Source organism: Oryza glaberrima, chromosome 11, assembly GCF_000147395.1.
Source record: "Oryza glaberrima chromosome 11, OglaRS2, whole genome shotgun sequence".
NCBI classification, from domain to species: Eukaryota; Viridiplantae; Streptophyta; class Magnoliopsida; order Poales; family Poaceae; genus Oryza; species Oryza glaberrima.
Window position 1 is genome coordinate 4,095,573 of NC_068336.1, and position 26,830 is coordinate 4,122,402.

General features: G+C 41.6%; 2 protein-coding genes across 3 annotated transcripts; both read left to right on the forward strand.

Annotated features, from left to right (window-relative positions):
- Positions 1–675: 675 nt before the first annotated feature.
- On the forward strand, positions 676–7,957 carry LOC127754632 (SWI/SNF complex subunit SWI3C homolog). Of its 2 annotated transcripts, none has more exons than XM_052280205.1 (9): positions 676–839; positions 913–1,455; positions 1,531–2,087; positions 3,741–4,095; positions 4,223–4,296; positions 5,626–5,717; positions 6,167–6,240; positions 6,347–6,489; positions 7,289–7,957. In XM_052280205.1, exons 1-9 carry the CDS (start codon positions 812–814, stop codon positions 7,781–7,783), a joined length of 2,361 nt encoding a protein of 786 aa, XP_052136165.1. In that variant the 5' UTR covers positions 676–811; the 3' UTR covers positions 7,784–7,957. The 2 variants fall into 2 exon arrangements, with proteins under 2 accessions (XP_052136165.1, XP_052136166.1); XM_052280206.1 differs by having other exon boundaries at positions 6,371–6,489.
- An 8,434-nt stretch (positions 7,958–16,391) lies between these two features.
- Positions 16,392–26,330, forward strand: LOC127755572 (protein CELLULOSE SYNTHASE INTERACTIVE 3). The gene is made up of 7 exons (XM_052281252.1): positions 16,392–16,533; positions 18,201–18,331; positions 18,581–21,638; positions 22,147–24,691; positions 24,985–25,439; positions 25,670–25,783; positions 25,903–26,330. The coding sequence occupies exons 2-7, from the start codon at positions 18,249–18,251 to the stop codon at positions 26,059–26,061; spliced, it is 6,414 nt and encodes a 2,137-aa protein (XP_052137212.1). The 5' UTR covers positions 16,392–16,533; positions 18,201–18,248; the 3' UTR covers positions 26,062–26,330.
- Positions 26,331–26,830: the final 500 nt, after the last annotated feature.

Here is a 26,830-nt window from a genome sequence, read left to right on the forward strand (position 1 = left end):
TAGATTAATTCGCGAGACTAATCTATTGAGCCTAATCAATCCATAATTAGCCTATGTGATAATACAGTAAATATTTGCTAATTATGAATTAATTAGGCTTAAAAAATTCATCCTGCGAATTAGCTCTCATTTATACCATTAGTTTTATTATTAGTATATGTTTAATACTGTAAATTAGTATCAAACATCCGATATGACAGGGACTAAGGTTTAGTCACTTAGGCCCTGCTTGATTCAGCTTAGAATTATTATAATTTGGTTTATTAGGAGTAAGCTCAAACAAAATAAGTGAATTATTATGATGGATTATTATAATCTATAAGTCAAATTAGTATAATCTAATAATCTCATCTGGAGGAGCTTTTTTCAGATTATTGGGTGGATAAAGACCCACTACCCTTAGATCCCTCAAATAATCCAGAGAAACAAACAACTTGCAGCTTATTATAATCCAGTTTAGAGTAATCTGATTTAATAATCTAGATTACAATAATTTTAAACTGAAACAAACAGAGCCTTAATCCAAAAACCACCATAGTTACCGCTACTCCGCTAGTCGCTAGAGATGCTATCCCAGGGACGAAAATTCAAACCGAAGGCAGAACAGTTTAAAACTCGAAATACGGAAATAGATTCCGAATTTAGACTCGTTTTCCTCTTTGAGGAAAAGAGTTCATTCAGTACACTGATTCACTCACTCCCGAATCCCGACCTCCCTCGCACGTGCTTCCCTCGCGTCGACCCCGTCCCGACCCGTCCCCCTCACTCGCCGCCGCCGCCGCCGACGACGACGCCGAGGACGACGACGACGATGCCGCGGAAGGCCTCGTCGACCTCAGGTACGCACCTCCAACCCTCGCCGAACTCCAATTCCCCAACACAGGCGCTAATTCCCCGAACCCTAACTCCCAGATTCGCGGCTGAAATGGCGGAAGCGGAAGCGGAACCCCACCGCGTCCCCGTCGCCGTCCAGGCGCTCGTCCGCCGCCGCCGCCGCGGCGGACCACTCCGACGACTCCGACTCCGCCGCCGTTAACGAGGACGACGACTCCGCGGTCCCCGAGGACGCCGACGACGAAACCCTAGCCGGGGCGGAGGACCCCGTGCTCGACCTCCGCGAGGCGGAGGTGCTCCCTTCGGCGGAGCCCGTCTCGGCGTTCCCCGTCGCCACCCGCCGCGTCGTCAACCGGCCGCACCCGTCCGTCCTCGCCGTCATCGCGGCCGAGCGATCCGCGTGTGCGGGTGAGGGTTCCGCCGCGGTGGCGGCGGCGGTGCTGGAGAACATCTCGTACGGGCAGCAGCAGGTGCTCTCCGGGGTGCTCCCTGACCACGCTTCGCTCGCGACGGACACTGACAAGCCGTCTACCTATGTGTGCACGCCGCCGAATCTTATGGAGGGGCATGGCGTGACCAAGCAGTTCCAGGGCCGCCTACATGTCGTGCCCAAGCACTCAGGTCCGCCTGCTCTTTGCAACCAAAAACCTGAATGTCTGAGCTATAATGTGGCACTAATTTGTTTGCGATTTGTAGATTGGTTCTCCCCAGGGATCGTGCACAGGCTGGAAAGGCAGGTGGTGCCACAGTTCTTTTCAGGGAAATCTCCGGGCAACACTCCGGAGAAGTACATGCTATTGAGGAATAAGGTTATTGCAAAATATTTAGAGAACCCAAGCAAGAGGCTTGCTTTTGCAGAGTGTCAAGGGCTTGTTGCGAACACAGCTGAATTATATGATCTCAGTAGGATTGTTAGGTTCTTAGACACTTGGGGAATCATCAATTACCTTGCGTCTGGGTCGGTGCACCGGGGTCTAAGGATGGCAACATCGCTTCTAAGGGAGGAGCCAACCGGGGAGTTGCAACTATTGACTGCGCCACTGAAATCAATTGATGGCCTAATTTTGTTTGATCGACCGAAATGTAGCCTCCAAGCAGAGGACATTTCTTCATTGGCATCAAATTCGGAGGTGGTACATTTTGATGCTGGGCTTGCAGAATTGGATGAAAAGATTAGGGAGCGATTATCAGAGAGTTCTTGCAGTTATTGCTTACAGCCTTTGACCAGTTTGCACTATCAGTCACTAAAGGAGGTGAGCATCCTTGTAATTCCCATTTAGATGTTCTCTCCCCATTTTTCATGTGCAGGAAACCTTTATATATCTTAGTATTGTTGTTTACATTTTGTTTTACACCCAAAAGATGAATAATAAAACAACTGGGAAACTACACCACAGTAAGCTGAGCTGTAGTAGTCTAGCAAGTTATGGCCCAAGCTTTTGCTGGGAATTGAGATATTATTTAATATGTCTATCTTTGTTTGCCAACCCAACGATACTTGCTTTGCGTTTTGCATCATAACTCCTGCTCGTCACTGCTGTGTGTTTTCCAACCCAACAAATACTTGTTTACCTATGTTGCGTCATGCTCTATTCTGCTAAAACAATGGAAACCCATTTTTTCCCTTTTTAATTAGAGAGAAGGAAATCATTTAGAACGCTGAATCTTATACTCTTACTGGTCAGCTAATGCAATTTATGGTCTTTACATACAAGTGATCAACTCAAACATTTTACTGTGCCGAAAGCTTCTGAGCAGAATTGGCTATTAAATGATCAGTGTTCCTGCATAGAAAACAAAACACAAATCAAAAATCACAATACAAAACACAGTCAACAAAAGTATTAAACTTAAGAACAATAAAGAACTAATAGAAGGGTTATGTGGTTATTCATGCAACTTTTCAGTGAGTGGTAAGAGCAATGTGGAAATTGATTGGGTGGCAGGCCATAGTAATACTGTGAACTGTCATAAAAATAAAACCTGCAGATTTTGTTGAAATAAGAAGATACATACAATCTGTAGTATTCTTTTGAATTAAAATACATATAATTTGTAGTATCAAACTGTATTGAAGTGATGATTCGTGGAAAGTTGAAAAATATTGAATTATTTATTGGAAGTACACTATTCAGTGCAACATAAAGATCCTAAGATGCCTATACAATAAACATGTTAGAGTGCAGCAGGGGTAGGGATGAAAGTTACTACCAAGAGATTTGGGATGTACATCTGGACAAGAGTATATAGGTGGTTTACAGCGGCCACCTCCTTGCCGCTGGTCAATGGGTGCCTAGAATGTACGGATTGGAGAAGGATGCACACCTGTGCACCATGTTCATACTTATCGGCTCCTTGGCTGCCATGCGGCATACTGCTGCAAGGAGGCCAACAATCAAATTCAAAATTAAGGAGAGCAGAAATGATGCAGATGAAACAATATGTTAGACACTCAAAATGTGTTGGATAAGGAGGGCCACAAAGTGTGCATCCATGACAACTACTGTCCTCCATTGAAGTATCCCTTGATGCAGCCTGCCACTGCAAACTCCATGACAGCTTTGAAAGTTCCATGTGCAATTATCAGGTTGAAGATAGCAAATAAGACAACTGCCCCTTCATATATTAGTAGTGATATTTATTAATGGTATCATATATTTTGGTGTAGCAATGACTAGAACCCTGCCTTTAGCTGAACCATAACTTTATAAGTTATGGGATAGGTGAGTTTCACACTTTCAACTATGCATAAATTGGTTATAGTAGTATTCCATTCTCTTTATTGAAGGAAGATAACTGGTAGGTCTATTTTGCTAGTGCAATATTAATGCATCATTCTGGTTTCCACTCTTTTCTTTGTGGGGGATGAGAAGCAAACAATCACAACCTTCTTGTTGGTTGAGCAGGCAGATATCGCTCTATGCTCTGATTGCTTCCATGGCGCGAGATATATTACTGGGCATTCAAGCTTAGATTTTCAGAGGGTTGATGGGGATAGCAATAGATCAGAAAATGACGGGGACAGTTGGACTGATCAAGAAACGTTATTGCTGTTGGAGGGCATAGAGAAGTACAATGACAACTGGAATAACATTGCAGAGCATGTTGGAACAAAGTCAAAAGCACAATGTATTTACCATTTTATTCGTCTTCCTGTTGAAGATGGTTTATTAGAGAACATTGAGGTGCCAGATGTGTTTGTGCCATTTAGAGCAGAAACCAATGGATACCCACATTCAGATTGCAATGGCAGTACTTCAGGTATTTTTACATAATTACACTGGTAGTAGTTCCTCTGTTAACAGAGTTCTCAAAAATTGTTTTCTCACAAATTTTAGATTATAATAACTAGCATTTTTTAACATTTGATTTCCATGTTTCTCCATAGGAAATCTACCTCAAAGAATTCCACCTGGAAACCAGCTTCCGTTCATTAATTCTTCTAATCCGGTGATGTCACTGGTAAGCAGTTCACTAAACCTGTTCAGAGAATGAGTGAACATTTTTTTGGGTTTTGAACAGTGAATTGTGTCATTTAGATTTGGATGATAAGAATGCATGGTACTATCTTTTATGTTAGCTCGTAGAAGCTGTGCTTATGTCTTTCTCTAATTCTCTTTGACAGTGACATTTTCTTACTGAAATTATATTTGCATAGCTCTGCTTGGCACTTCTTTGGATTATAATCTGAAGCTGATTTTGAATTTTGGACTTTGATTTTAGGATTAATTATGTTCAATAAGCTTGGTTTCTGTAACAACAGAAAATGTTGAAGTTAATAAAGCCAATGATGTTACTTCTAGAAACAATTTATATTTTAATGCCAATTTGGTAGTTAGTAGTAGCTGACCTTATTCCTTTAATTTGGAGGTGGAGGCCTAAGCTGAACTGTCTTGGAACTTGATTTTAAAATCATAGCTTATAATTGTTGATTGATTATCCAAACGTAGCAGTTAATTTTGTGCTCTAGGCTGAAAGTTAAATGCCTGTGCACATCATTTTCAGCAGTTGATTACCGGCTCAAAGCCTCAAACACCATATGCACTATAGAGCTGACAAGACAGTAACGGAAGTGCACTACGGGTGATTTTATATTCAATGTAATTGGTTGGAGGTTTAGTAATTAGGATGTTAGAGCAATGGCATAGTAGAAAGCCCCTTATAACCCCCCTCTCTCTTGCTCGTGTCCCTTCTAATCTTCTGACTGGTCTGAGGTCCATTTCAACCTTAGTACCTTCCAATTTTTGTGCCTGCTCCAGACCTAGCATTCCTTTACAAAATGTATGCTGGCACATATACAGCAAGCCACTGAATGTCTGAATGTTTAAGTTTTATAGAGATCTATAGTTCTATACTACTTTGATATGGATACTATATGTGGTTATAAGTTGATTGGCGCATGCCACAAGTTCTGAAGTGAGTTCTTATTAGTTCAAATGCTTCCTCTTGTTCTGCCTGCCTTCGTGCCTATTAATCAAGATGGTTTTGTCCATCATATTATCTCAAGTGTGATGTGTTTTCTTCCTTGCTGAATTTGACCTGACCGTGACACTCTTTCTAGTATAGAGTGCTTAGTAACATGAGAAATAACATCAGTATTATCCTGAATTAGTTTTCATATTGTTCCCTGATTAAGTTTAATATGAAATTGTTGCAATCACACAAATCATGTGCTTCACTGCTTCAATGTAAACTAGTTCTCATGAGGTTTGAACCAAACATATATAGGCTTCTTAGCCTTATGTATATATCTGGCTCTGTCTGGTCTTACTGTTTGGAGATACTGTGCAGGTTGGGTTTTTGGCTTCTGCTATAGGACCAAGAGTTGCAGCATCATGTGCAAGTGCCGCTTTATCAGATTTGACAATAGATGATGATTCCAGGTTAGTCATCTGAAATGTTTTTATTTTGAGTAGCATGATTAAATCAGTAAACACTTCACTTCAGTCAGGATTTTAGAAAAAGGTTACATAAATTGAATACCAAATCTTATCTGGTACAACTACAAGCTACCAGCAATAACCATCTTTGAGTTCTGTTTGACTTTCTTTTATCAAACAGCGTATGAATGGGTACTAGATAAATGAATAAGATTAGGCCAAAAATATCGTGCCAATACTTGTAGCTACAGTACTACCAATATGGTTACTCAGATAGCAACCAGGTGGTTACTGCCGATCTTTATCCCTCATTGAGATTGTGGAACTTATCCACCTGATGTTAGAATTGGACCTTTGGTTTGTTTCATTTGGTTGTTTGGTTGGTTTGCAGTCTCCTTTGGACTTATTATGGTAGATCTAGGTTTTGACTTACCTTTTGCTAAACACTGAAGGGTGAATTCAGAAGGCATTTGCTCTGATGCTAGGGGCCATGGTGCACATCCGAATTTTCGTGATCATAATGGTGGTAATGACTTCATATTTATTCTCCACTACGATAATCAGTTTTCTGCGCAATCCCATGTACTCATGCAAGATACTAGTGTTAAGGAAACCATCCTATCCTTAAATAGGTGTATCTTCATCCATCTCTCCAGAAAAGGTGAAGCATGCTGCCATGTGTGGTTTGTCGGCAGCAGCTACGAAGGCTAAACTTTTTGCGGATCAAGAGGAACGTGAAATCCAAAGACTAACTGCTACTGTAATAAACCATCAGGTTAGTGTGAACGTTGCCATCTTGTTCATATTTGGGCCTTGTTTTTCTCATTATTGCTGTCACTACTGAATGTCTGAATGTGCAGATTCCTACTTAAGAAAAATGCACTATTGCATGGCCCCACCTTATGGCTTATTTTGTACTTGGTCCCTTAAAATATGAGTTCTCTTTGGATGGGTGCTAGAAAGAGTTTCAAAATGGCCGTGTAAAGTTGGTTTCTGTGTACACGTTTCCCTTTCCTAGTCTAATTTGATGGTAAAAGGTGTTTCTCATACATTCTGATTAGGTTTTGGAAACTTATATAACTCAATTGCCTATATACCTATGATTACACTATTGCATGTCTCCAATGATAGTGTTGTGGTGAATGATAAGTATAGCTGGTGAGAACCGAGTCTATAACTGGCTGAACTAATTGTGTTGTCAGGCTTATGTATAATTGCTAGTAAGTAGGATCATTAAAATTCAATACATACCAATAAGTAGGACTTTATCCAAAAGAGGTCCTAATATATATGATCACAAACAGTCCTGTTTCCAAGTACAGTTCAGTTGCAAAGCCCCCTTAGCTTTAGTAACGGAATATAAGCAAATGATTGCCACTTCCCAGGGAATACGTGAAGTGTTTGTTAAAAAAATTCTGTTACGATTACCTTTTCTATTTATCTAGGAAGCAAGTTAGAAAACTGTAATTGATCTATGTTTGATCTGCCGTTGGTCATAGTCACTAGCTTTTTTTTTTACCAAGTTGCATCGTCGTCATTGATAATATTTGTTTGCAATAACAATTAACTTGCAGTTAAAAAGGTTGGAACTGAAGCTGAAGCAGTTTGCCGAAGTCGAGACCTTGCTTTTGAAAGAATGCGAGCAAGTGGAGAGAATAAGGCAGAGGATTGCATCTGACCGTGTCCGAATCGTGTCAACCCGCTTGGCCTCGCCTGGAAATAGCCTACCTGGGGGTAGTACTAGCACCATGTCATCCAATCCAATGAGTATGAGCCCCAGACCGATGGGCGTGCCAGGCTCGATGCCTCAATCCAGTATGCCAGCACCATTTGCCAATAACATGCAGGGGCATGGCCACCCCCAGATGGCATTCTTACAGCAGCAGCAGCAGCAGCAGCGGCAGCAGATGCTGTCATTCGGACCTCGCCTGCCGCTGTCGGCCATCCAAACCCAGCCATCCCCACAGACGTCAAACATCATGTTCAACCCAGGCATGCCCAATTCTGTAACCCCTAATCATCATCAACTGTTGAGGTCGTCTTCTGGAAACAATTCAAGTGTAGGATAGGAGAAAGAAAAAAGGGAGATTCATAAGATTCCAACCAGTGTAGCTTCCTCAGTTGTAGCTTTATATGATTCATAAACATCTAATTGTTATTCATTTGTACAATATGTTCCATTGGTCGTATAATTTATGATCACTTATGTTCTCATTATATGTATTTATGATTACTTGGGTTCTCATTTTATAGCCTCAAAAGTGTTGTTACGGATGTCTCACGATATATCGTTTGAATCTGGTGAAATTGCAATCTTTGCGCTTTAAATAACACACAGCAAACATACCCAACTCGAGATCCAAGATTTTTTTGAGCTAGAAATATTTTTGAGCTAGGTATTTCTAGGAGCTGGGTATTTCTAGCTCCATAAATCCATGGATCTAGACCTATGATCATGTGATAATATTTGATTCAATCAATTTGTTCCTATTTTAGATGAAATTTAAAATTTTAAACCACTATAATTTAACATATAAACATTAAATCTATTGTAAATCCAAGATTTGGAGCTTTGCCAAGCATGATCATTGATCATAGGTTGGTCGATAACGTTAGCTATCGGTAATGATCTCTTGTTCAATCGGTCATCCGACGTACGTGGATGGGAAAAACCGAGCGCCTTCTAGGCATACTCTCTCATAGTGATGCCTAGGGTTTATAATACCGATTACAATTAGCAATAGCCGAAAACTATCTTAATTTTTAAAGGTTAATTGGGTTCATGCTATTATAATTTCTTTAATTTTAAAAAATATCATTCCTATTCATCTATTTAAAAACATTTACAATTTAATCAAAACGGAATATATGTCACTACGTATACCCCTTTTAAAACAGCTATAAAAAATTTTGGACCAAATTACCCTTCCTTCTTTCTTTAGTCCCTTCTTCCTTCTCCTGCTAATCTGTCATCTCTTCACTGGCGATCCCTATCAAGCCCGCCACCGGACACTCCCATTGTTCTCCACTCTCGTTGTCCGCCACCTCTCCTCGCCCATCCTCATGCCATAGAGCCACCGCCTCTCTATCATTGGCCACTCTATCGAACTTGTTGAAGCTAGCCAAGGATCTTATCATCCTTTCTTAGGCAACTGCGGCATTGGTGGACCTGTCCGATGAAGACCTTGCTGAGGAGCAGTTTGTGGCAATCCCTTCGAGCTCGGATCTGGCTGTCATCCTTCCGGAGCTCCCTGGCGGTGGCAGGAGAGAACATGAGGAGGTAGTTCGCCTACGACGGTGGCATGCGGGTGGCAGAGGTTCCAACGCAAGGAAGAATGGAATGAAGAAAGGATAAGAGGCATATTTTTTTATAACTGTATTGAAAGGGCACGTAATGGCGTATCTCAACTTTTAATTAAATTGTAATGGTGTGTCTTCAAATTTACAAATAGTAACAATATTTTTCAAAATTGAAATTACAAAGGCATGGATCCAATCAATCCATTTTCTAAACCTCATGATCTTCATGGTGTGGTAATATATCATCGAGTAGCAATAACACCTTCTAAAACTGTAGGCGAACTTCATAACATTGGCTCTCAAAACTAAATATATTTTTAATTTGTAATATACTCCCTCCGTACTTAAATATAAAGGATTTTGGTTGGATGTGACACGTCCTAATACAACCAGAATGTACTAGGATATGTCACAACCTACCAAAATCTCTTATATTTAGGGACGGAGGGAGTATATTTTTAAAGTAAATTTCATAAAACTATACGTACTTCTACTGAACTATCACAAAACTACAGGTTTAAGGTCTTATATCACAAAACTACAGATTTAGCGTAAAATTTCTTATAAAACTACAGATTTAAGATGAAATATCATAGAAAAATAAAGATTAAGTAGTAAATTTATCATAATACTATAGGTCTAGCATCAATTTATCCCAAAAATTACAACGTTTATAGCTACGACATAATGTTAGTATTACGGATTTAAACTCTAGAATCTATATTTTTTTGAATACTTAGATATTAAATATAAAATATTTAGTTTTATAATACTTAGCCTTAAATCTATAGTTTTGTGATAAATTTATCCCTAAACTGTAGTTTTGTGATACAATGTCTTAAATCTGTATTTTGTGATAGTTTAATCAAAATATCTGTAGTTTTGTGAAATTTACTCATATTTTTATAAATCATATACCATCGAAAATGATGTGAATAAACATCATGGCAAATTTTGCCACAGGATATTGTGACTTTGCGGTTTTAGCCACAGGACACCGCGCGAAGTGACTTTTGGGGGTATACACTCTCAAAATGTGGTTATTTGTTGGTGGACACCGCACCCATTAAACACCCATTAAATTAATAGGAGAGAGAAATTGTGTGAAAGTTCTAAAATGTCCTTGGGCCCCCATGTCAGGTCTTCCTTCTCTCTTCTCTCTATCCCCTCCTTCCACACTGCTATGGCTAGCGCTTCTCCGTCCTCCATGTCGACACGAAGGAGATGGCTCGTGCTGGGCTAACCCACAAGCAGGAACCCGGCGAGGGAGGCCAGCTAATTGGAGCCGTACACCGGCGAGGAGGGAGCGCCACACGTCGGGCGGCGTCGTGGGGTCAGGGAGCGGAGCAGAGAAGAGCTGGGCGTGGGGGCGGCGTCGGCAGTCGTCTACGGCGGCGGCGGCCGTCTTCTGCTGCAGCTGGTGCCGCACAGCCACGCCAGCCGTTGCTCCGCCTTCGCGCCGGCCGCCGCTCCTGCACAAGTGCGCCACCGTCTCACGCGCCGCCCTGCGATGCGTCGCCGGCCATCTGCATCGTGCCGGACGGTTGCCGCGAGCCGCGCCGGCCGCTACTCCACCTTCGCACTGGCCACCGCTCCTGCACGAGTGCGCCACCGCATCGCCCGTCGTCCTGTGCCACGTCGCCGGCCGCTCGCATCGCCCGCTGTCCTATGCCGCGCAGCCACACCGGTCGTTGCTCCGCCATCGCGCCGACCGCCGCTCCTGCACAAGTGCGCCCCCACGTCGCGCGCCGGCCGCCCGCATCGCGCTGCACGATTGCCGCAAGCCACGCCGGCCGCTGCTCCACCTTCGCGCTGGCCGCCACTCCTAGACGAGTGTGCCATCGCGTCACCCACCGCCCTCTCTCGCGTCGCCAGTCACCTGCATCGCGCGCCGCGTTGCCCGCCTGCGCCGCATGGTCATCGCGAGTCGCGCCGTTAAGGGAGAGAGAAGGGAGAAAGAGTAAGAAGATAGGAAGAGAAAGAGGAAGAAGGGGCAATTTGGTCAAGTCATGTAAAAAAGTGGAGCCATCTCGTCTAGTCAGCACAGAAATCATTAATTTAATGGGTGTAGTGTCCACCAGCAAATAACCACATTTTGAGAGTGTGTTCCCCCAAAAGTCACTTCGTGCGGTGTCCTACGGCTAAAACCGCAAAGTCACGATGTCCTGCGGCAAAATTTGCCAAACATTATAAACACCTAAATATTACAATACAAATTAATCAACAAGAATAAAACAAAATCCTAGTTCAATTTTCAGACTAAATAGATGCAAATGAGAAGATGAGAAGATCACAAGACCTCACTCTAAACTCTAGCCACAATAATGAAATAAAGTGTGGCCATGTGAGAGAGACAGACGTAAAGACGGACAACGACGTCCTATTGGTTAGGCTGCTAGCTGGGTTGGTTCGTGATGAATACCAGTTTGGGTCTAGACGATCGCACAACCGACGTAGGCCCTGGCTCTGCTTGTGATGGTCTCATCTCAAAATCTCTCCGGACATTATCCAAATAATGTAAGCAATGAATCCGTGATAAACAAGTGCGAGCAAGGGAGCCACCACCAAAAGGACCAATCGCTCGGCACCGACAACATCCCCTCGTATTGCAGCCGCTATACCGAGAAAGACCGCTCCCCACACAAGACTCGCATAACCAATCTGCATCGTATATCAACGGACGCGACTACACCGAGAGTACTAGCTAGTTAGTGCTAAAGAGAGATACCCTTCTTTCAAAAAAAAAGCTACTAGTACACTTAATATCTATATATTTTTTTTCCTTCTTGGAGAAGTTTCTCTTAAATTACTTATCCGATTATAATTCGATTACGCCATTGTGTTCGTTGCAATTAAATCTTTACAACAAGATCTCACATGATTATATTTTGATGAAAAATCACAACATACTTTTATGATATGTCTAAATTACTTTTAGATTTCACTAAGTTACTTCTTAAACTATAAAAGTAAATTCAGTAATTCTAAAAGTAATTTATATATATTATAGAAGTAGCTTAGAACAAAACGAAGGTAACTTTGGCATGTCATTTGAAGTAAATCCGTTGTACAGATAAAAACACGACTCTATCTACAAATTATAGAATTAACTAAAAAAGTCATATTTTATCCCTACAACGAATTTACTTCTAATGTCGTGACAAAGTTATTTCCGTTTTGTTTTAAGTTACTTTTAGAATATTTGTAAATTACTTTTAGACTTTATTGAATTTACTTTTATATGTCTAAGAAGTAATTTAGTCAAATCTAAAATTAACTTATATATATATATATATATATATATATATGACAAAAGTAACTTATGTATATAATAAAAATAATTTACAAATATAAATATTTTTTCATCGTAACATAATCATGTAAGATCTTGTTGTGAAGATTTAATTGTAACGAACACAATGGTGTAATTGGATTGTAGATCGGATAAGTAATTTGAGAGGAAACTTTATTTGAATAGGAAAAAGATACTCACGTGAACTTTATTTGAAAGGAAAAAGACACCCACGTGGATGGACATCATGACGACGTGCACAATTAGACGGCTCTGAGATGCGTCGTGTTATAGAGCTAAACCGAGAGCACTCTCAAAATAGGTTTCGCGTATATCAACACATATAAATATAATGTTTAAATAGTTAATTAGAATGCACGTACAGCTAACACATTGAGTATATACATCTCTGAAAAAAAAATTTGCAAATCTGAACCACAAACGCATGCATGCACATACAAATAATTGCAAGTAAGCTAGTAATAAGACTGGATTGTGAAAGGACATGTATTCAATGATTGCAGTGATCTGAGTAGCACCTAAAATTTTGAGTTCAAATTTTCATAAGAGCGAATTCAAATTGGATTATTTATAGGGACCGGATAAAAATAACCTCTTAAAAAAAAGACCGGACTGTTTCTTCTTTTTTAAGGAATGGAATAATGGATCAATGCAACATGATTACTGATATCTTAAATGATGTGATTTTCATAAAAACTTCATATATAAAAATGTCATAAAACACTATTTTAAAATCTATTTACCAACTATATAATACTTACTAGTAATTCATTGTTGGTACCTCCGAATAATGATAAAAAAATATTCAATTCAGCTATTTAGCTATTAAGAAAAAAAATCTCATAATAGTACAAAGTTACACGTGGTACACAAATTAATTGAGCAAATTTATACTACATATTTTCTTGCATAAAATTTAATATATGCCTGCTAGTACTATCCAATTTTCTTTTAGCTGAACGGGTGGGTGAATGAATGATGGAAATATTCAACTATGCTAACGAATGAATTAACTAAGAATATAATATGTTTTTCTATATGACGTTGGTTAGTTCATTCGTCCTAAATGGAGGTAGTATATATTCTACTACTAGTAAACTTATAGAAAACTCCAGCAACTAATATATTACTATATACGAGGACTATCTACATATTCATGGGCGATGTGTCGATTTGTTGCGTATATTCGTACGTATACGTACGGACGTACCTGGAGGCCGTACTCGGCCATGCGGGCTACTGCCACCGGCATGCCGCCGCGTCGCCGGCGGCTGCGGCTGCGGCGGCGGCGGCCATAGTTGGCTGACTCGGACGGCTTTGCGGCGGCGGAAACACCACCGTGCCCATCATCTCATGGTCCACATCGACGCCGGCGACGTCCCGCCGCTGCTCCTCCATGTCTCAACCGAATCGTTCGACCAGAGATCGCCGGCGGCGCTGGGAATTAATCGATCGGAATTCGAGAGGAGGAAATATATATTAGCGCTGTGTGTGTCGCTGGCCGGTCTCGAAAGATTAATACTCCCTCCGTCCCATAATATAAGAGATTTTGAATGTTTGCTTGTAATGTTTGACTACTCGTCTTATTCAAAAATTTTTGAAATTATTATTTATTTTATTTGTGATTTACTTTATTATCTACAATACTTTAAGCACAACTTTTTATTTTTTATATTTGTAAAAAAAATTTGAATAAGACGAGTGGTCAAGCGTTGTAATCAAAAAATCAAAATCCCTTAGTATTGTGGGACGGAGGGAGTAAGTATATTTCGCTTTCTAATTAAGTATTGTGGTTACTGTCCGAGTACGAGTACGTTCGTGCTTCAGTTTTTGTATTTGTTTTTTCTCCCTTCTCTTAATATAAGCCGGTCTAACTGATTGCATTGTATAATATATTAAGAGAAAATATATTCTATACCACTGAGTTTGTTCGAGTTCAATAATTTGCTATTGACATTATCACTTTCTACAATATACCGACGACTTTATCAATTGTTCCACGACGGGCTGGGCTTTCTTTTCAAAAATACTTAAAATACCCTTAAAGATATACGAGATTAACAATTAATTTATCTCATTAGAAATTTCAAAAAAAATATGAAAATTTTTATGTGGCCTCGTTAATCTTGAAAATTCTATAAAAACTTCCATGTTATGTAAGGAGGCTAGATAAAAGTTTTCATATTTTTTTGAAACTTCTAGTAGGATTAATCAATTGTTAACCTCATATGTCCATAAGGGTGTTTTGGGTATTTTTGAAAAGAATGTCTAGCCAATGGCGTATTGTAAAACAATTGATAAAGCCGTCGGTATATTATAGAAGAAGACAATATCGATGGTAAAATGTTAAACTTAAATAAATTCAGTGGTATAGAATAGATTCTCTCGTATATTAATGTGTAATCAACGTTCGTTTAGGATTCCTTTTTCTTACTTAACCAGCCTGCACGTTCGCGGGAACCTCGACTGGGCCAAATTAATACGGGCCGCACGTGTACCGCAATACCAAGGCCGCGCGGACGCGAGTGGGAATCCAAATTGGGTCCAACTTGACATGGGCCGGACGCACACCTGTGGCGTGACAATAGCTAGCAGTAATTAATACGGGCTGTACGGACCGTTACCGTTACCTTTTGCTTCCATCAGATCGTACAGTCACTGACAGAGTTGGACCCACAAACGACCCAGTTTGCTTTTGGCAGCACGTGAGGAAAAGCAGCCCCACATGCCTGACACCATCTACAGTCCAACCAGAGCCGGACGACCGTTTCGGCGTACAAACCCACCCACGCACACTGACAAGCGGGCCCCACGTAGCCATAAACTAGGCGGGCCCACGTGTCACTGGGCCATATGCCGCGAGACGTTGGGCCGGCCGGGGTCTCTCCCCCACGTGCCCGTTTGGTCGCCAGGTGGGCCGGCCAGCCAGGACGACGGGGGGAATCACTGCTTGGGTTGGGTCGTACTTTTTTGCAGATTGGTCCCTCCGTTTTGAGAGGCGTACTAGTACTTTTTTTTTTGCAGATTGGTCCCTCCGTTTTGACGGTATGACGTCGATGGTCCCACGCTTGGGGTCTTTTTGTGTGTAGGACAAAGGTGCTAATCACGCTGAATCAAACCACCTACCGGCTAGGATTGGAAACAAATGGGAGAAAATCACACACCAGCTAACCATTGTCGTTATGTGATAAAGCATTTAATTCCTTTTCTTGTGATCCAGGAAAAGTTGCATGCAGAGGTTGTTTGGTTGTTAGAGAGATCTTGAAGGAGACCATGCATGATTAATTTGGTTTGACATTTTGAGCCAGCTCCCTTTTATCTTATTATTCCATTTTATATCGATCTATAGTTTCTTCGAATTTACATCGACGCAACATGGTAAGATATAAGGTTTAACAATTAAAACCGTGAAGATTGTACTTTCATTAAAGCATTGTATCTAAAATTTGAATACAAGTTCAACATTGAATCAAACAAATAAACATGGTTATCCTTGTTTTTTTTAAAAGGAAGGCAAGAACTTTGCCTTATATATATAAAAATAAACTTAGAACTACTATAACGGTTAAAACTCAACTAGACTTTTTCGCCTCCGCTATGACCCAAAGTTTGGCCTCATCCTAGATTTATTTGGCTACTATAGTTGCCATAACCAACTATTGCATAAAACAACAAAAACACATGGCTAGCTCTCAGTCGAGAAAGTCACTAAATCTATATCTCATACGTTATAATACTCTAACGTAAAAACGTTATTGTACTCACTCAACATCCATAACTTAAAAATAGCAGTTATCAATAAAGCGCCACAATGACAGTTTTATAAAGTTACACCACATATATATTACTAGTATACTACTAGTTATTGATGATGATAGAATTAGGTCACTATCAATGTCTCCTAGGTAAGAGCTGTACCGGGCCATTCCACTGTTGCAATCGCATCTTTTTTCAAACCGGAAACGATGATTCATATATTTATTTAATTTTTAATTCTCACCACGCAACGCAACGCAAAGCCGGCTGTCCTTTTCCAGAATAGCATGAAAACGACAGGACTGATCCGCAAAAACGCCATCCCTTTCTCTCTCCACTCCACTCCACACTTCCCCCTCCCCTCTCCTCTCTCTCCTGCGCTGTGGCGCACACACTTCGCCGGAGCGACCGCCGCCGCCGCCGCCGCCGGCCACCGTCTCCGGGTATCTGGTGAGTCCCGCCCCGCTTTCCTTCCTATACTGCCAATCTCGCGTCGGTTTGGTTCTGGCGGTTGGAGGCGCGACGCGACGCTGCGCTAGAATTCGATCGACTAAAGCTGAGCGGGGTGGTGGTTACGATGGGGGTGTCGACGAGCGTGGCGGCCGAGATCTCGCGCTCGGTGGCCCGCCGGCGAGGTAGGTGCGGCGAGATTTGGCGGTGGGTTCGTTTGATCCTGACGGCTTCGGTCGGCGGCGGCCGGTGTTGCCCTTCCCCTTGCATGCTCCAGCGCCGAGCAAACCCGGGCGCCTGAGGACGCTGCCCACCATTGATGCCGCACGCGCTTTCGCCTGCGCAGGCCCTCCGCCTGTCGCCCCGTGCGGCCTCGGACCTGCCAATTTCTAGGAATCAAAAATTGTCAATGCCCAAAATATGGCTCAATTTTTCTTGCATATTTCTTAAGTACATAAGAAATGAGATCGGTGAGAAGATGGATGCAAAGCTGGGGAAAGTTCTAAACAACTGTTGCTTTCTCTCTCCCTCAGGAGCTGAGGGGAATTTTCTTATTTAGAGCGGTAGGTGAGGGAATTAGTGGGAGTTACATTACCTCTTTTTTCTTGCGAAATTGGACGATAGACTAGTGTTTTCTTGAGATCATTTGTAGCAAGTGCTGAGGCATCTCAAGAGGAGGAGCTGGTAAGGGGTTGGTCATCTTCAATCTCGCGCAGTCAAGCCTGAAATCTTCCACCTGTCTCACGAGTCACGCCAAGGATCCCCGCAAAAAAAGAGTCACGCCAAGGATGGCCTCTGGCTCAGTGTTCTGCTCCCTCTGAGTGCAAAGAGGTAGATGCTGCCGTTCCAGCTCGTACGACAAATAGCGACATTAGCTTGTCAAGGTAGTAGCAGCGTGCATGATGGCAGATTAATTGGCAGGAACGGGTGGTTTAAGAGGTGGCATCATGGCATGGGGAGGTGCAGGCAATCTTGTGCCTGTTAGGCCAGCGGGTTCTGTCAATGCTAAAAGACAGGGGCCACGTGAGCAGCGTGTTAAAGGCAGCAAGCTCCTCAGTGGCCGCTTCTTGCGCATAGGTGGCATCCTCAAGGAGAGGTGTAGTGATGGCAGCAGTCAGGCAATGTGGAGGCACAAAGAGGGAGGAGGAGCAGGAGCAGATGGGAGGGGGAGATGGAGGTGGCATTGGCTGGGGAAGAAGAGGGGGAACAGGTCGGAGAAGAGAACCAGAGATGTGATGGGCTGGCACAGCGGGGTTGGGTGGGGCACAGATCATGGCAATCGTGCATTTGAGGGAAAAAAACTGATGGATGGCAAAGCGGCTAATTAGTGTTGAGCAATTTGCTACTGCAGCATGAATGAATTTGGCTCTTTGAAGTAATAGAGGTTGATTATTCTTGCATTGCTATTCAACAGACTGTATTGGAGTTGGTGGAATGGTTATGCCTTGTATTTGAGGTCTTTGTTTTCTCCATTCACTAGTGTCCATGAACATGAATATGCAAATATTCTTTTTGCTAGCAGTGGTTATATGTATCTTTTATTTTGTTGTTGAAGTAACAGGAATATCTTTTGTCATGGTAATCATATGATATTAAGTGGTAACTTCCCTTCTCTCTTTTCGTACCATGGCAAAGTTATGTTAAATAACTTCCCTATTATACTGTAGGTGGACATATTAAAAAATTGAAGTGGTAAAAGTTGCAACTATTTAATCATGTCGAATTCCAACTCATCAGAGCGACGAGACTACCGAGAACCAACTTCACCTTCACCATCCACATCATCTTCTAGATCAAGGTATAACATAGACTCCTTTCTTCTTCTCCTTTTTTTGTCATTAATACATGTATTGGTGTATGATGGAATTATTGAGAAAATCTTTTAATTTGCAAAGTTAGATTACCAGGTTGGACTTTCTACATTACCATATTGTAATTCCTTGTGTTTATTTTAAGCATTCTCTATCTCTTTATTTCATGCATTTATTTATGTACTTTGATGGACTGGTATCGCAATCATCATTTTTACTTCTTCTCTGCTATATAGGGATAGAAGTGATCTTGCGGAAGTAGATGATCCTGAAAGTGCAATGTCCACAGTTGCTCAATTGTTGGAGCAACTCCATACTAGCATGACATCTCTACCAGAGAAAGAAGTGACGACTAAAAGATTGCTTGAACTGGCCAAAGAAAAAAAGGAAGCAAGGGTTTTGATAGGTAGCCATTCTCAGGCGATTCCACTATTTATATCTATCCTTAGAAGTGGGACATCTATAGCAAAAGTAAATGCTGCAGCACTACTTAGCGCACTCTGCAAGGAAGAGGACCTGCGTGTGAAGGTCCTGTTAGGAGGTTGCATACCACCCTTGCTCTCTCTTTTGAAGTCTGAATCTACTGAAGCAAAGAAGGCGGCTGCTGAAGCTATTTTTGAAGTGTCATCTGGTGGACTTTCAGATGATCATATAGGTATGAAAATATTTGTGACAGAAGGTGTTGTGCCAACCCTTTGGGACATGCTCAAACCTAGGTCACACCAAGATAGAGTAGTTGAGGGTTTTGTCACTGGTGCCTTAAGGAATCTCTGTGGAGACAAAGATGGTTATTGGAGGGCCAATCTTGAAGCTGGTGGAGTAGAAATTATAACTGGCCTTATTTCATCTAAGAATACTACTTCACAGTCAAATGCTGCCTCCCTTTTAGCACGGTTGGTATCTGCCTTTGGTGATAGCATCCCCAAAATTATTGATGCCGGGGCTGTTAAGGCTCTTCTTCGCCTCCTAAATCGAGACAATGATATTTCAGTTCGTGAAAGTGCGGCCGATGCTTTGGAGGCTCTATCTTCCAAATCTAGTATTGCAAAGAAGGCTGTGGTAGATGCTGGTGGCATTCCTGTTCTCATTGGAGCAGTCGTAGCTCCTTCAAAAGAGTGCATGCGTGGGGATACTTGCCATTCTCTACAAAGTCATGCTGTTCATGCTTTATCAAATATCTGTGGTGGAACAGTATCTTTGTTGCTTTATCTTGGAGAACTCTGCCAGGCGCCCCGTCCCCCTGTTCCCCTCGCTGACATTCTTGGTGCACTTGCATATACATTGATGGTATTTAGTGGCACTGATGGTAAATCTTTTGATCCGATTGAGATAGAAAATATTTTGATTGTGCTCCTAAAGTCCTATGATAGTAATCTTGTGCTTGATCGTATTCTTGAGGCTTTAGCCAGTCTATATGGAAATGCATGTCTGTCTGGTAGGCTTAATCACTCAAATGCAAAGAAGGTCCTTGTTGGGCTGATCACTATGGCTTCTGCTGATGTGCAGAAAAATCTTGTTCATGCTTTAACGAGCTTGTGCTCTGATGGTATTGGAATATGGGATGCTCTAGGAAAGAGAGAAGGAACTCAATTGCTGATATCATTTCTTGGGCTTTCTAGCGAGCAGCATCAGGAGTATGCTGTTTCATTGTTGGCTATATTGAGTGATGAAGTAGATGACAGTAAATGGGCAATAACCGCTGCTGGAGGTATTCCTCCACTTGTCCAGCTACTGGAGACAGGATCTCAAAAAGCAAAAGAAGATGCTGCTCATATCTTGTGGAACTTGTGTTGTCACAGTGATGATATCAGTGCATGTGTCGAGAGTGCTGGGGCAGTTCTTGCATTGCTTTGGCTTCTAAAGAGTGGTAGCCCTCGTGGACAAGAGGCATCAGCTAAAGCACTCAAGAAGATTATACGGTCTGCTGATTCTTCCACAATTAATCAGTTACGAGCACTGCTGCTCAGTGACTCTCTTAGCACAAAGGCCCATGCCATTACAGTTCTTGGGCATGTCCTTGTGATGGCTTCCCAGAGAGATCTAGTGCAGAATGGAGCTCCAGCCAATAAAGGGCTCAAATCTCTCATTGATATTCTTGAGTCATCAAATGAGGAAACTCAGGAACAAGCTGCAACTGTGGTGGCTGATATTTTCAGTACCCGTCAGGATATTTGTGATATCTTAGCAACTGATGAAATTATTCAGCCATGCATGAAGCTTTTGACAAGTGGGAACCAAGTTATTGCAACACAATCTGCTCGAGCTTTAGGAGCACTCTCCCACTCGGCTAATGCCATGTTGAAGAACAAGATGTCATGCATAGCTGAAGGCTATGTGCAAACTCTTATAGAGATGTCAAAGTCACCATCCATTGATGCTGCTGAAACAACAATTGCTGCGTTGGCAAATTTCTTATCAGATGCACATATTGCCAAGGAAGCACTAGACGGCAACATCGTCCTGGCTTTGACTAGAGTACTTAAGGAAGGGAGCTTGGAAGGAAAGATTAGTGCTTCACGGTCGCTCTGTCAGTTGCTCAACCAGTTCCCCCTCAATGAAGTTATTCCAGATTACTCGCAGTGCTATTTTATAATTCATGCACTGCTGGTGTGTCTTTCTGGCATCAATTTAGAAAATGCTACTAATTTGGATCCCTTGAATGTACTTGCGTGGATGGCTAGGACCAAGGAGGGTGCACACTTTAGTTCTCCCTTGTGGTCTGCCTTTCTTGATGTTCCAGAAAGCTTAGAGCCTTTAGTGCGCTGTATCAGTGTTGGGCTTCCACCGATTCAAGATAAGGCCATTCGAATTCTTGCAAGTTTATGTCAGGACCAACCTTCTCTACTTGGTGAGCATTTGAACAGAAGTCAAGGATGCATTGCTTCCCTTGCTAGTAGAGTTATTGAAGCAACAAACATGGAAATAAGAATTGGCAGTGCCATCACCCTCATATCTGCAATGAGACACAGCAGGGAACACTCAATTGATGTTATTGAAGAATCAGGGCATCTGAAGAATCTAATATCTGCATCCATTGATATGATGAAGCAAGATTCTGCCCCAACATCCCTAGATATTGAAGTTTGGAAACCATACCCCGAAAACAGTTTGTATAACTATGATAAGGATGTTCTGGGTGTGTCTGGATCAGGAAAGGTCTTGGAAGAAACAGTTGCACTTTGGTTGCTCTCGCTTATTTGTTCTTCTCATTTGAGTAGTAAACTTACTGTTATGGACCTCGGTGGTGTTGAGACTATATCTGATAAACTTGCTAGCTACACCGCTAAACAACAGGTGCATATGTTTTTCCTTTCCTTTCTAATTTTCTCTGTGCCTATACTCGCTATACTATTTCTATATATCATTCAACTGCAATCAGTTGGCTTAAATTCAAGATGCTTATTGCTAACTGTTTGGAATTGCTATATTGTTTGAGTTGAGAGCTTAGGGATACATCATGCCATTTCCCCCTGATTTCACCATTTTACCTTGTTACTTTGAAGCGCCTAAGCTGTATAAAAGATAAAATATATCCAAATAAAATTCAATATTTACTTGTACAAAACAAGGTCAAGATCCTAATTAGCTGTTTCTGAAAAAAAGATCCTGATTAGCTATCTACATATAATCAACTGATTCTGAGCATTTTGTCCAGAAACATGATAGTCCTTGTATAGTCATTCTAAACACCAGAGATATGATAGCTTTACTTATTCCTTAATTATATTATGTTTATGTTACCAAATTATACTGTTTTGTCTCCTATGGCAAATTTCTGGCCCTCAATGATTCCATGTTACAGGACCAATATGAAGACTCAGAGAGTGTATGGACTTGCGCCCTTCTTTTGGCTACTTTATTTCAGGATTCAATGGTTGTTCAATCTCCAGCAATAATGCGAACAATACCTTCTTTAGCTTCGTTGCTAAAATCAGACAAGATCATTGACAAATACTTTGCTGCTCAGTCACTGGCTAGCCTTGTTTCCACTGGAAGCAGAAGTATACAGCTTGCTATTGCAAATTCTGGTGCAGTTATGGGTACTATAGCTATGATTGGACAGATCGAATCTACTATGCCAAACCTTGTTGCTATGGCTGAAGAATTCAAGTTGACAGAGAACCCAAGTAAAATAATATTGAGAAGCCTTTTTGAGCTCGAAGATGTCCGTACGAGTGCTACTGCTCGAAGGTCCATTCCGTTGCTTGTGGATCTACTTAAACCAATGCCAGACAGACAAGGCGCACCTCTGGTTGCTTTGCACCTTCTGACTCAACTAGCGGAAGGCAGTGAGACAAATAAAGTAGCTATGGCAGAGGCTGGAGTCTTGGATGCTTTAACAAAGTATCTATCTTTAAGTCCTCAAGACTCAACTGAAACTACTATAATCAATCTACTGCGGATCCTATACACAAACCCTGATCTGCTTTACCATGAATCCTCAATTAGCACTTCAAATCAATTGGTAGCTGTCTTACGTCTGGGCTCAAGAAATTCTAGGCTTAGTGCAGCAAGGACGTTACAGAACCTCTTTGATTCAGAGAATATAAGAGACACTGAAGTGGCTTGGCAAGCTATTCCGCCATTACTTGATATGCTTGAGTCAGGAACTGAAACAGAACAGCAGGCAGCACTCGGTGCTCTAATCAAACTTTCTTCTGGGAATATCTCAAAGGCTTCAGCTATGTTTGATGTAGAAGGCACTACACTTGAAAGCCTCTACAAAATTTTATCCTTCAGTTCATCGTTGGAGCTTAAGAATGATGCCGCTCAGCTCTGCTATATTCTTTTTGAGAATTCTACTATAAGGGCATCACCCATTGCCTCTGAATGCCTTCAACCCCTGATATCATTAATGACGTCAGGCTCTACTTTTGTTGTTGAACCAGCAGTTCGTGCTCTAAATAGGCTACTGGATGAGGAGTACAATGCAGAGACTGCTGCCACTAGTGAAGTTGTTGATCTTCTTGTTAGTTTTGTTCCTGGGACAAATCACCAACTGTCTGAGGCATGTATTGGTGCTCTCATAAAATTGGGTAAGGACCGTCCCAACTGCAAGCTTGAGATGGTTAAAGCTGGCATTATTGAACATGTGCTTGATATGATTCTTGATGTTCCTGTTTCTGTTAGTTCATCGATTGCTGAGTTGCTTCGCATTTTGACAAACAACAGTGGCATTGCTAAAAGTTCTGCTGCAGCAAAAATGGTAGAGCCACTTTTCTTGCTTTTACGTCGCCCAGATGTCACTATGTGGGACCAGCATAGCGCATTGCAAGCTCTTGTAAATATTCTAGAAAAGCCTCAAAGTCTCGCGGCATTGAAGTTAAGTCCCAGTCAAATAATTGAACCGTTAATATCATTCCTTGAGTCTCCCTCTCAAGCAATCCAGCAACTTGGCACTGAATTATTGACACATCTTCTAGAGCAGGAGCATTTCCAACAGGATATCACTACAAAAAATGCAGTTGTCCCTCTGGTGCAGCTTGCTGGTATTGGAATCTTGAGTTTACAACAGACTGCAGTTAAAGCGCTTGAGAGCATATCTCAGAGTTGGCCTAAGGCTGTAGCAGATGCAGGTGGAATTCTTGAACTTTCAAAGGTAATTGTCCAAGATGATCCTCAGCCAAGTCAAGCATTATGGGACTCTGCAGCACTTGTATTATGTAATGTTTTGCGCTATAGCTCTGATAACTATGTCCAAGTGTCAATAGCTGTACTTGTAAGACTGCTGAATTCCACCATCGAGAGTACTGTTACAATAGCTCTGAATGCTCTTCTTGTGCAAGAGAAAAGTAAGTCACGCTGTGCTTTAGCCATGGCTGAGGCTGGGGCTGTGCGTGCTCTGTTAAAGCTCCTTAAGAGCCATCGTTGTGAGGAATCCGCTGCAAGATTGCTTGAAGCTCTGATAAACAATGCAAGGGTCCGGGAGACAAAAGTTGCCAAATATTCTATTGGTCCTCTCTCACAGTACCTTTTAGATCCCCAGTCTAAGAATCAGTCAGCCAAGTTCTTGGTTACTCTTGCACTGGGTGACATTTTCCAGCATGAAGCACTCGCAAGAGCAAGTGACTCTGTATCTGCTTGCCGTGCTCTTGTAAGCGTACTTGAGGACCAGCCTACGGATGATATGACAATGGTTGCTATTTGTGCACTACAAAGCTTAGTTCTGCACAGCAGGACAAATAGGCGTGCTATTGCGGAGGCTGGAGGCATTTTGGTTGTACAGGAATTGCTTCTGTCTCCAAATGTAGATATTGCAGGACAGGCTGCTCTTCTAATCAAGTATCTATTTTTAAACCATACACTTCAAGAATATGTTTCGAATGAGCTCATTCGATCTCTCACTGGTAAGTTGCTGATCATTGTGCTGAAGTGAGTTGGTTTCTCCTTTTCGATTGCATTCATGCTTTTTTTTTACGATCTTTTTTTAATACTAGTAAAATATTCTCTCATAACTTGAACTTGCTGAGTTATATCTAGTTCCATGATTGCCATGATAGCCCTGAATATCCTACCTGTTCATCTTATTGATAAGATGCTCCGAGTAATAAATAGAATTTTCAAGCTCTTATTGTGTCTTCACTGTTTGATGACGCATTTGAATTGTTATGTTTGTAATCTCAATTGCAATTCCTCGCAGCTGCCTTGGAAAGAGAGCTACTCTCTACATCAACCATCAATGAAGTTATTTTGAGGACTATACACGTGATATTCAACAACTTTAAAAAAGTCCGGTTTTCTGAGGCAGCAACCTTGTGCATACCCCATTTGGTTTGTGCCCTGAAGGATGGAAATGAGGCTGCCCAAGAAAGTGTGCTCGACACCCTTTGCTTGTTGAAAGAATCTTGGCCACAAATGAATGAAGACATTGCAAAAGCCCAATCCCTGATTTCTGCTGAGGCGATACCTGTACTACAAATGCTTATGAAGACATGTCCTCCCAGTTTTCATGAGAGAGCTGATAGCTTGCTGCAATGCTTACCTGGTTGCCTGACGGTGACCATCTTACGTGGGAATAACTTAAAGCAGACAATGGGGAGTACAAATGCATTTTGCTGCCTGCAAATAGGAAATGGGCCCCCAAGGCAAACTAAGGTGAGTTCCTGCTAGATTATTTTACTCGTTATCTATGATGTGCTTGGTTCTTTTGCTATTGCACCCAACAATTTGGTGATTTCTTCAATGAACCACGGAAGACTGAAAATTATAGTTTCAGAGCTGGATATTTAGATTATCAGTTGATATTACTGTTTATGCAAGAAGTTTAATTTTCTGTTGCATACCCGATTTTTTTTTCCTAATCATTGTTCGTACCATACGTTCAGGTGGTTAACAGCATCTGCCCAGTATGGAATGAGGGTTTCACTTGGTTATTTGACATTCCACCAAAGGGGCAGAAGCTATACATCTTGTGCAAAAGCAAAAACACATTTGGAAAGGTATTTGGGATCTTCCATGCACACTTTTTTTTATTTTTTGCATGTGATTCATTTCAAACTTTCTCCTTGCATGTGATTCCTTTCTAACTTGCCTAATTATTTTACCACTTGCTTTGCAGTCGACACTCGGTCGAGTCACCATCCAGATCGACAACGTTGTCACCGAGGGTGTATACAGTGGTTTCTTCAGCCTTAAACATGATGGTGGCAAGGATGGCTCGAGAACACTAGAGATAGAGATTGTATGGTCTAATAGGCCATCCAATGACAATATGTAGCAGTGCTGATTTGCCTCTCGCCAATGTTATAGTTTTGGCCTTCATGTAAATCAGCCCCATAAAACATCCAAATTCATTCTATGTAGAAAGTTTAGCCAATTCACAAACGTATTTAACATTCGATTATTTCAAGGTCCTTTCTGGATTGTGTAGCCTTGTAGCTCCAGCAGATTTTGGACCGGCTATTTTTGTACAGGCGAACTTATTTCCTGTAATTATAACTTGGAGTAGCTTAGTGTGGGATTAAATGCAGTTGCGTTGGTGTGCTATGTGATTATGCCTGTCTGTGTGCGCCTGTGGGCTTTTCGTTTGTATTTAGGGGATTTTAATAGCCTATGCATTTCGATCATACCATTTTTTTTCAAGTTTCAAAGGTTGGATTGCGCGTTTGCATATTTTTCTTTCTTTTTTTCCCTTTCAAAATGACTATATCCCATTTTGTAACATGTCTGCATGACAATTGTACATTTCTACTAGCTAAATTATGCAGATTATTGTATTATCGTCTTGTCCCTGTTATGACAACATCCAACGGGTCAATCTTAATCCAGGTTAGTTATTAAAAATCTGTACATGCAACAAGGTCGTACAGCGTTTTACAGTTTACCCTAGCTAGCATATCGTCTTTGCACCTTCTTTTATAATCCCTCCATCCCATAATATAAGGCCACCTTCTTTTATACTCCACCTTTTGGATGATCAAAGCCACTCAGGAATTCCCCAGTAAATAGTTCAGTTCCCACGGGACTTCATGCATTATCTCGTTCAA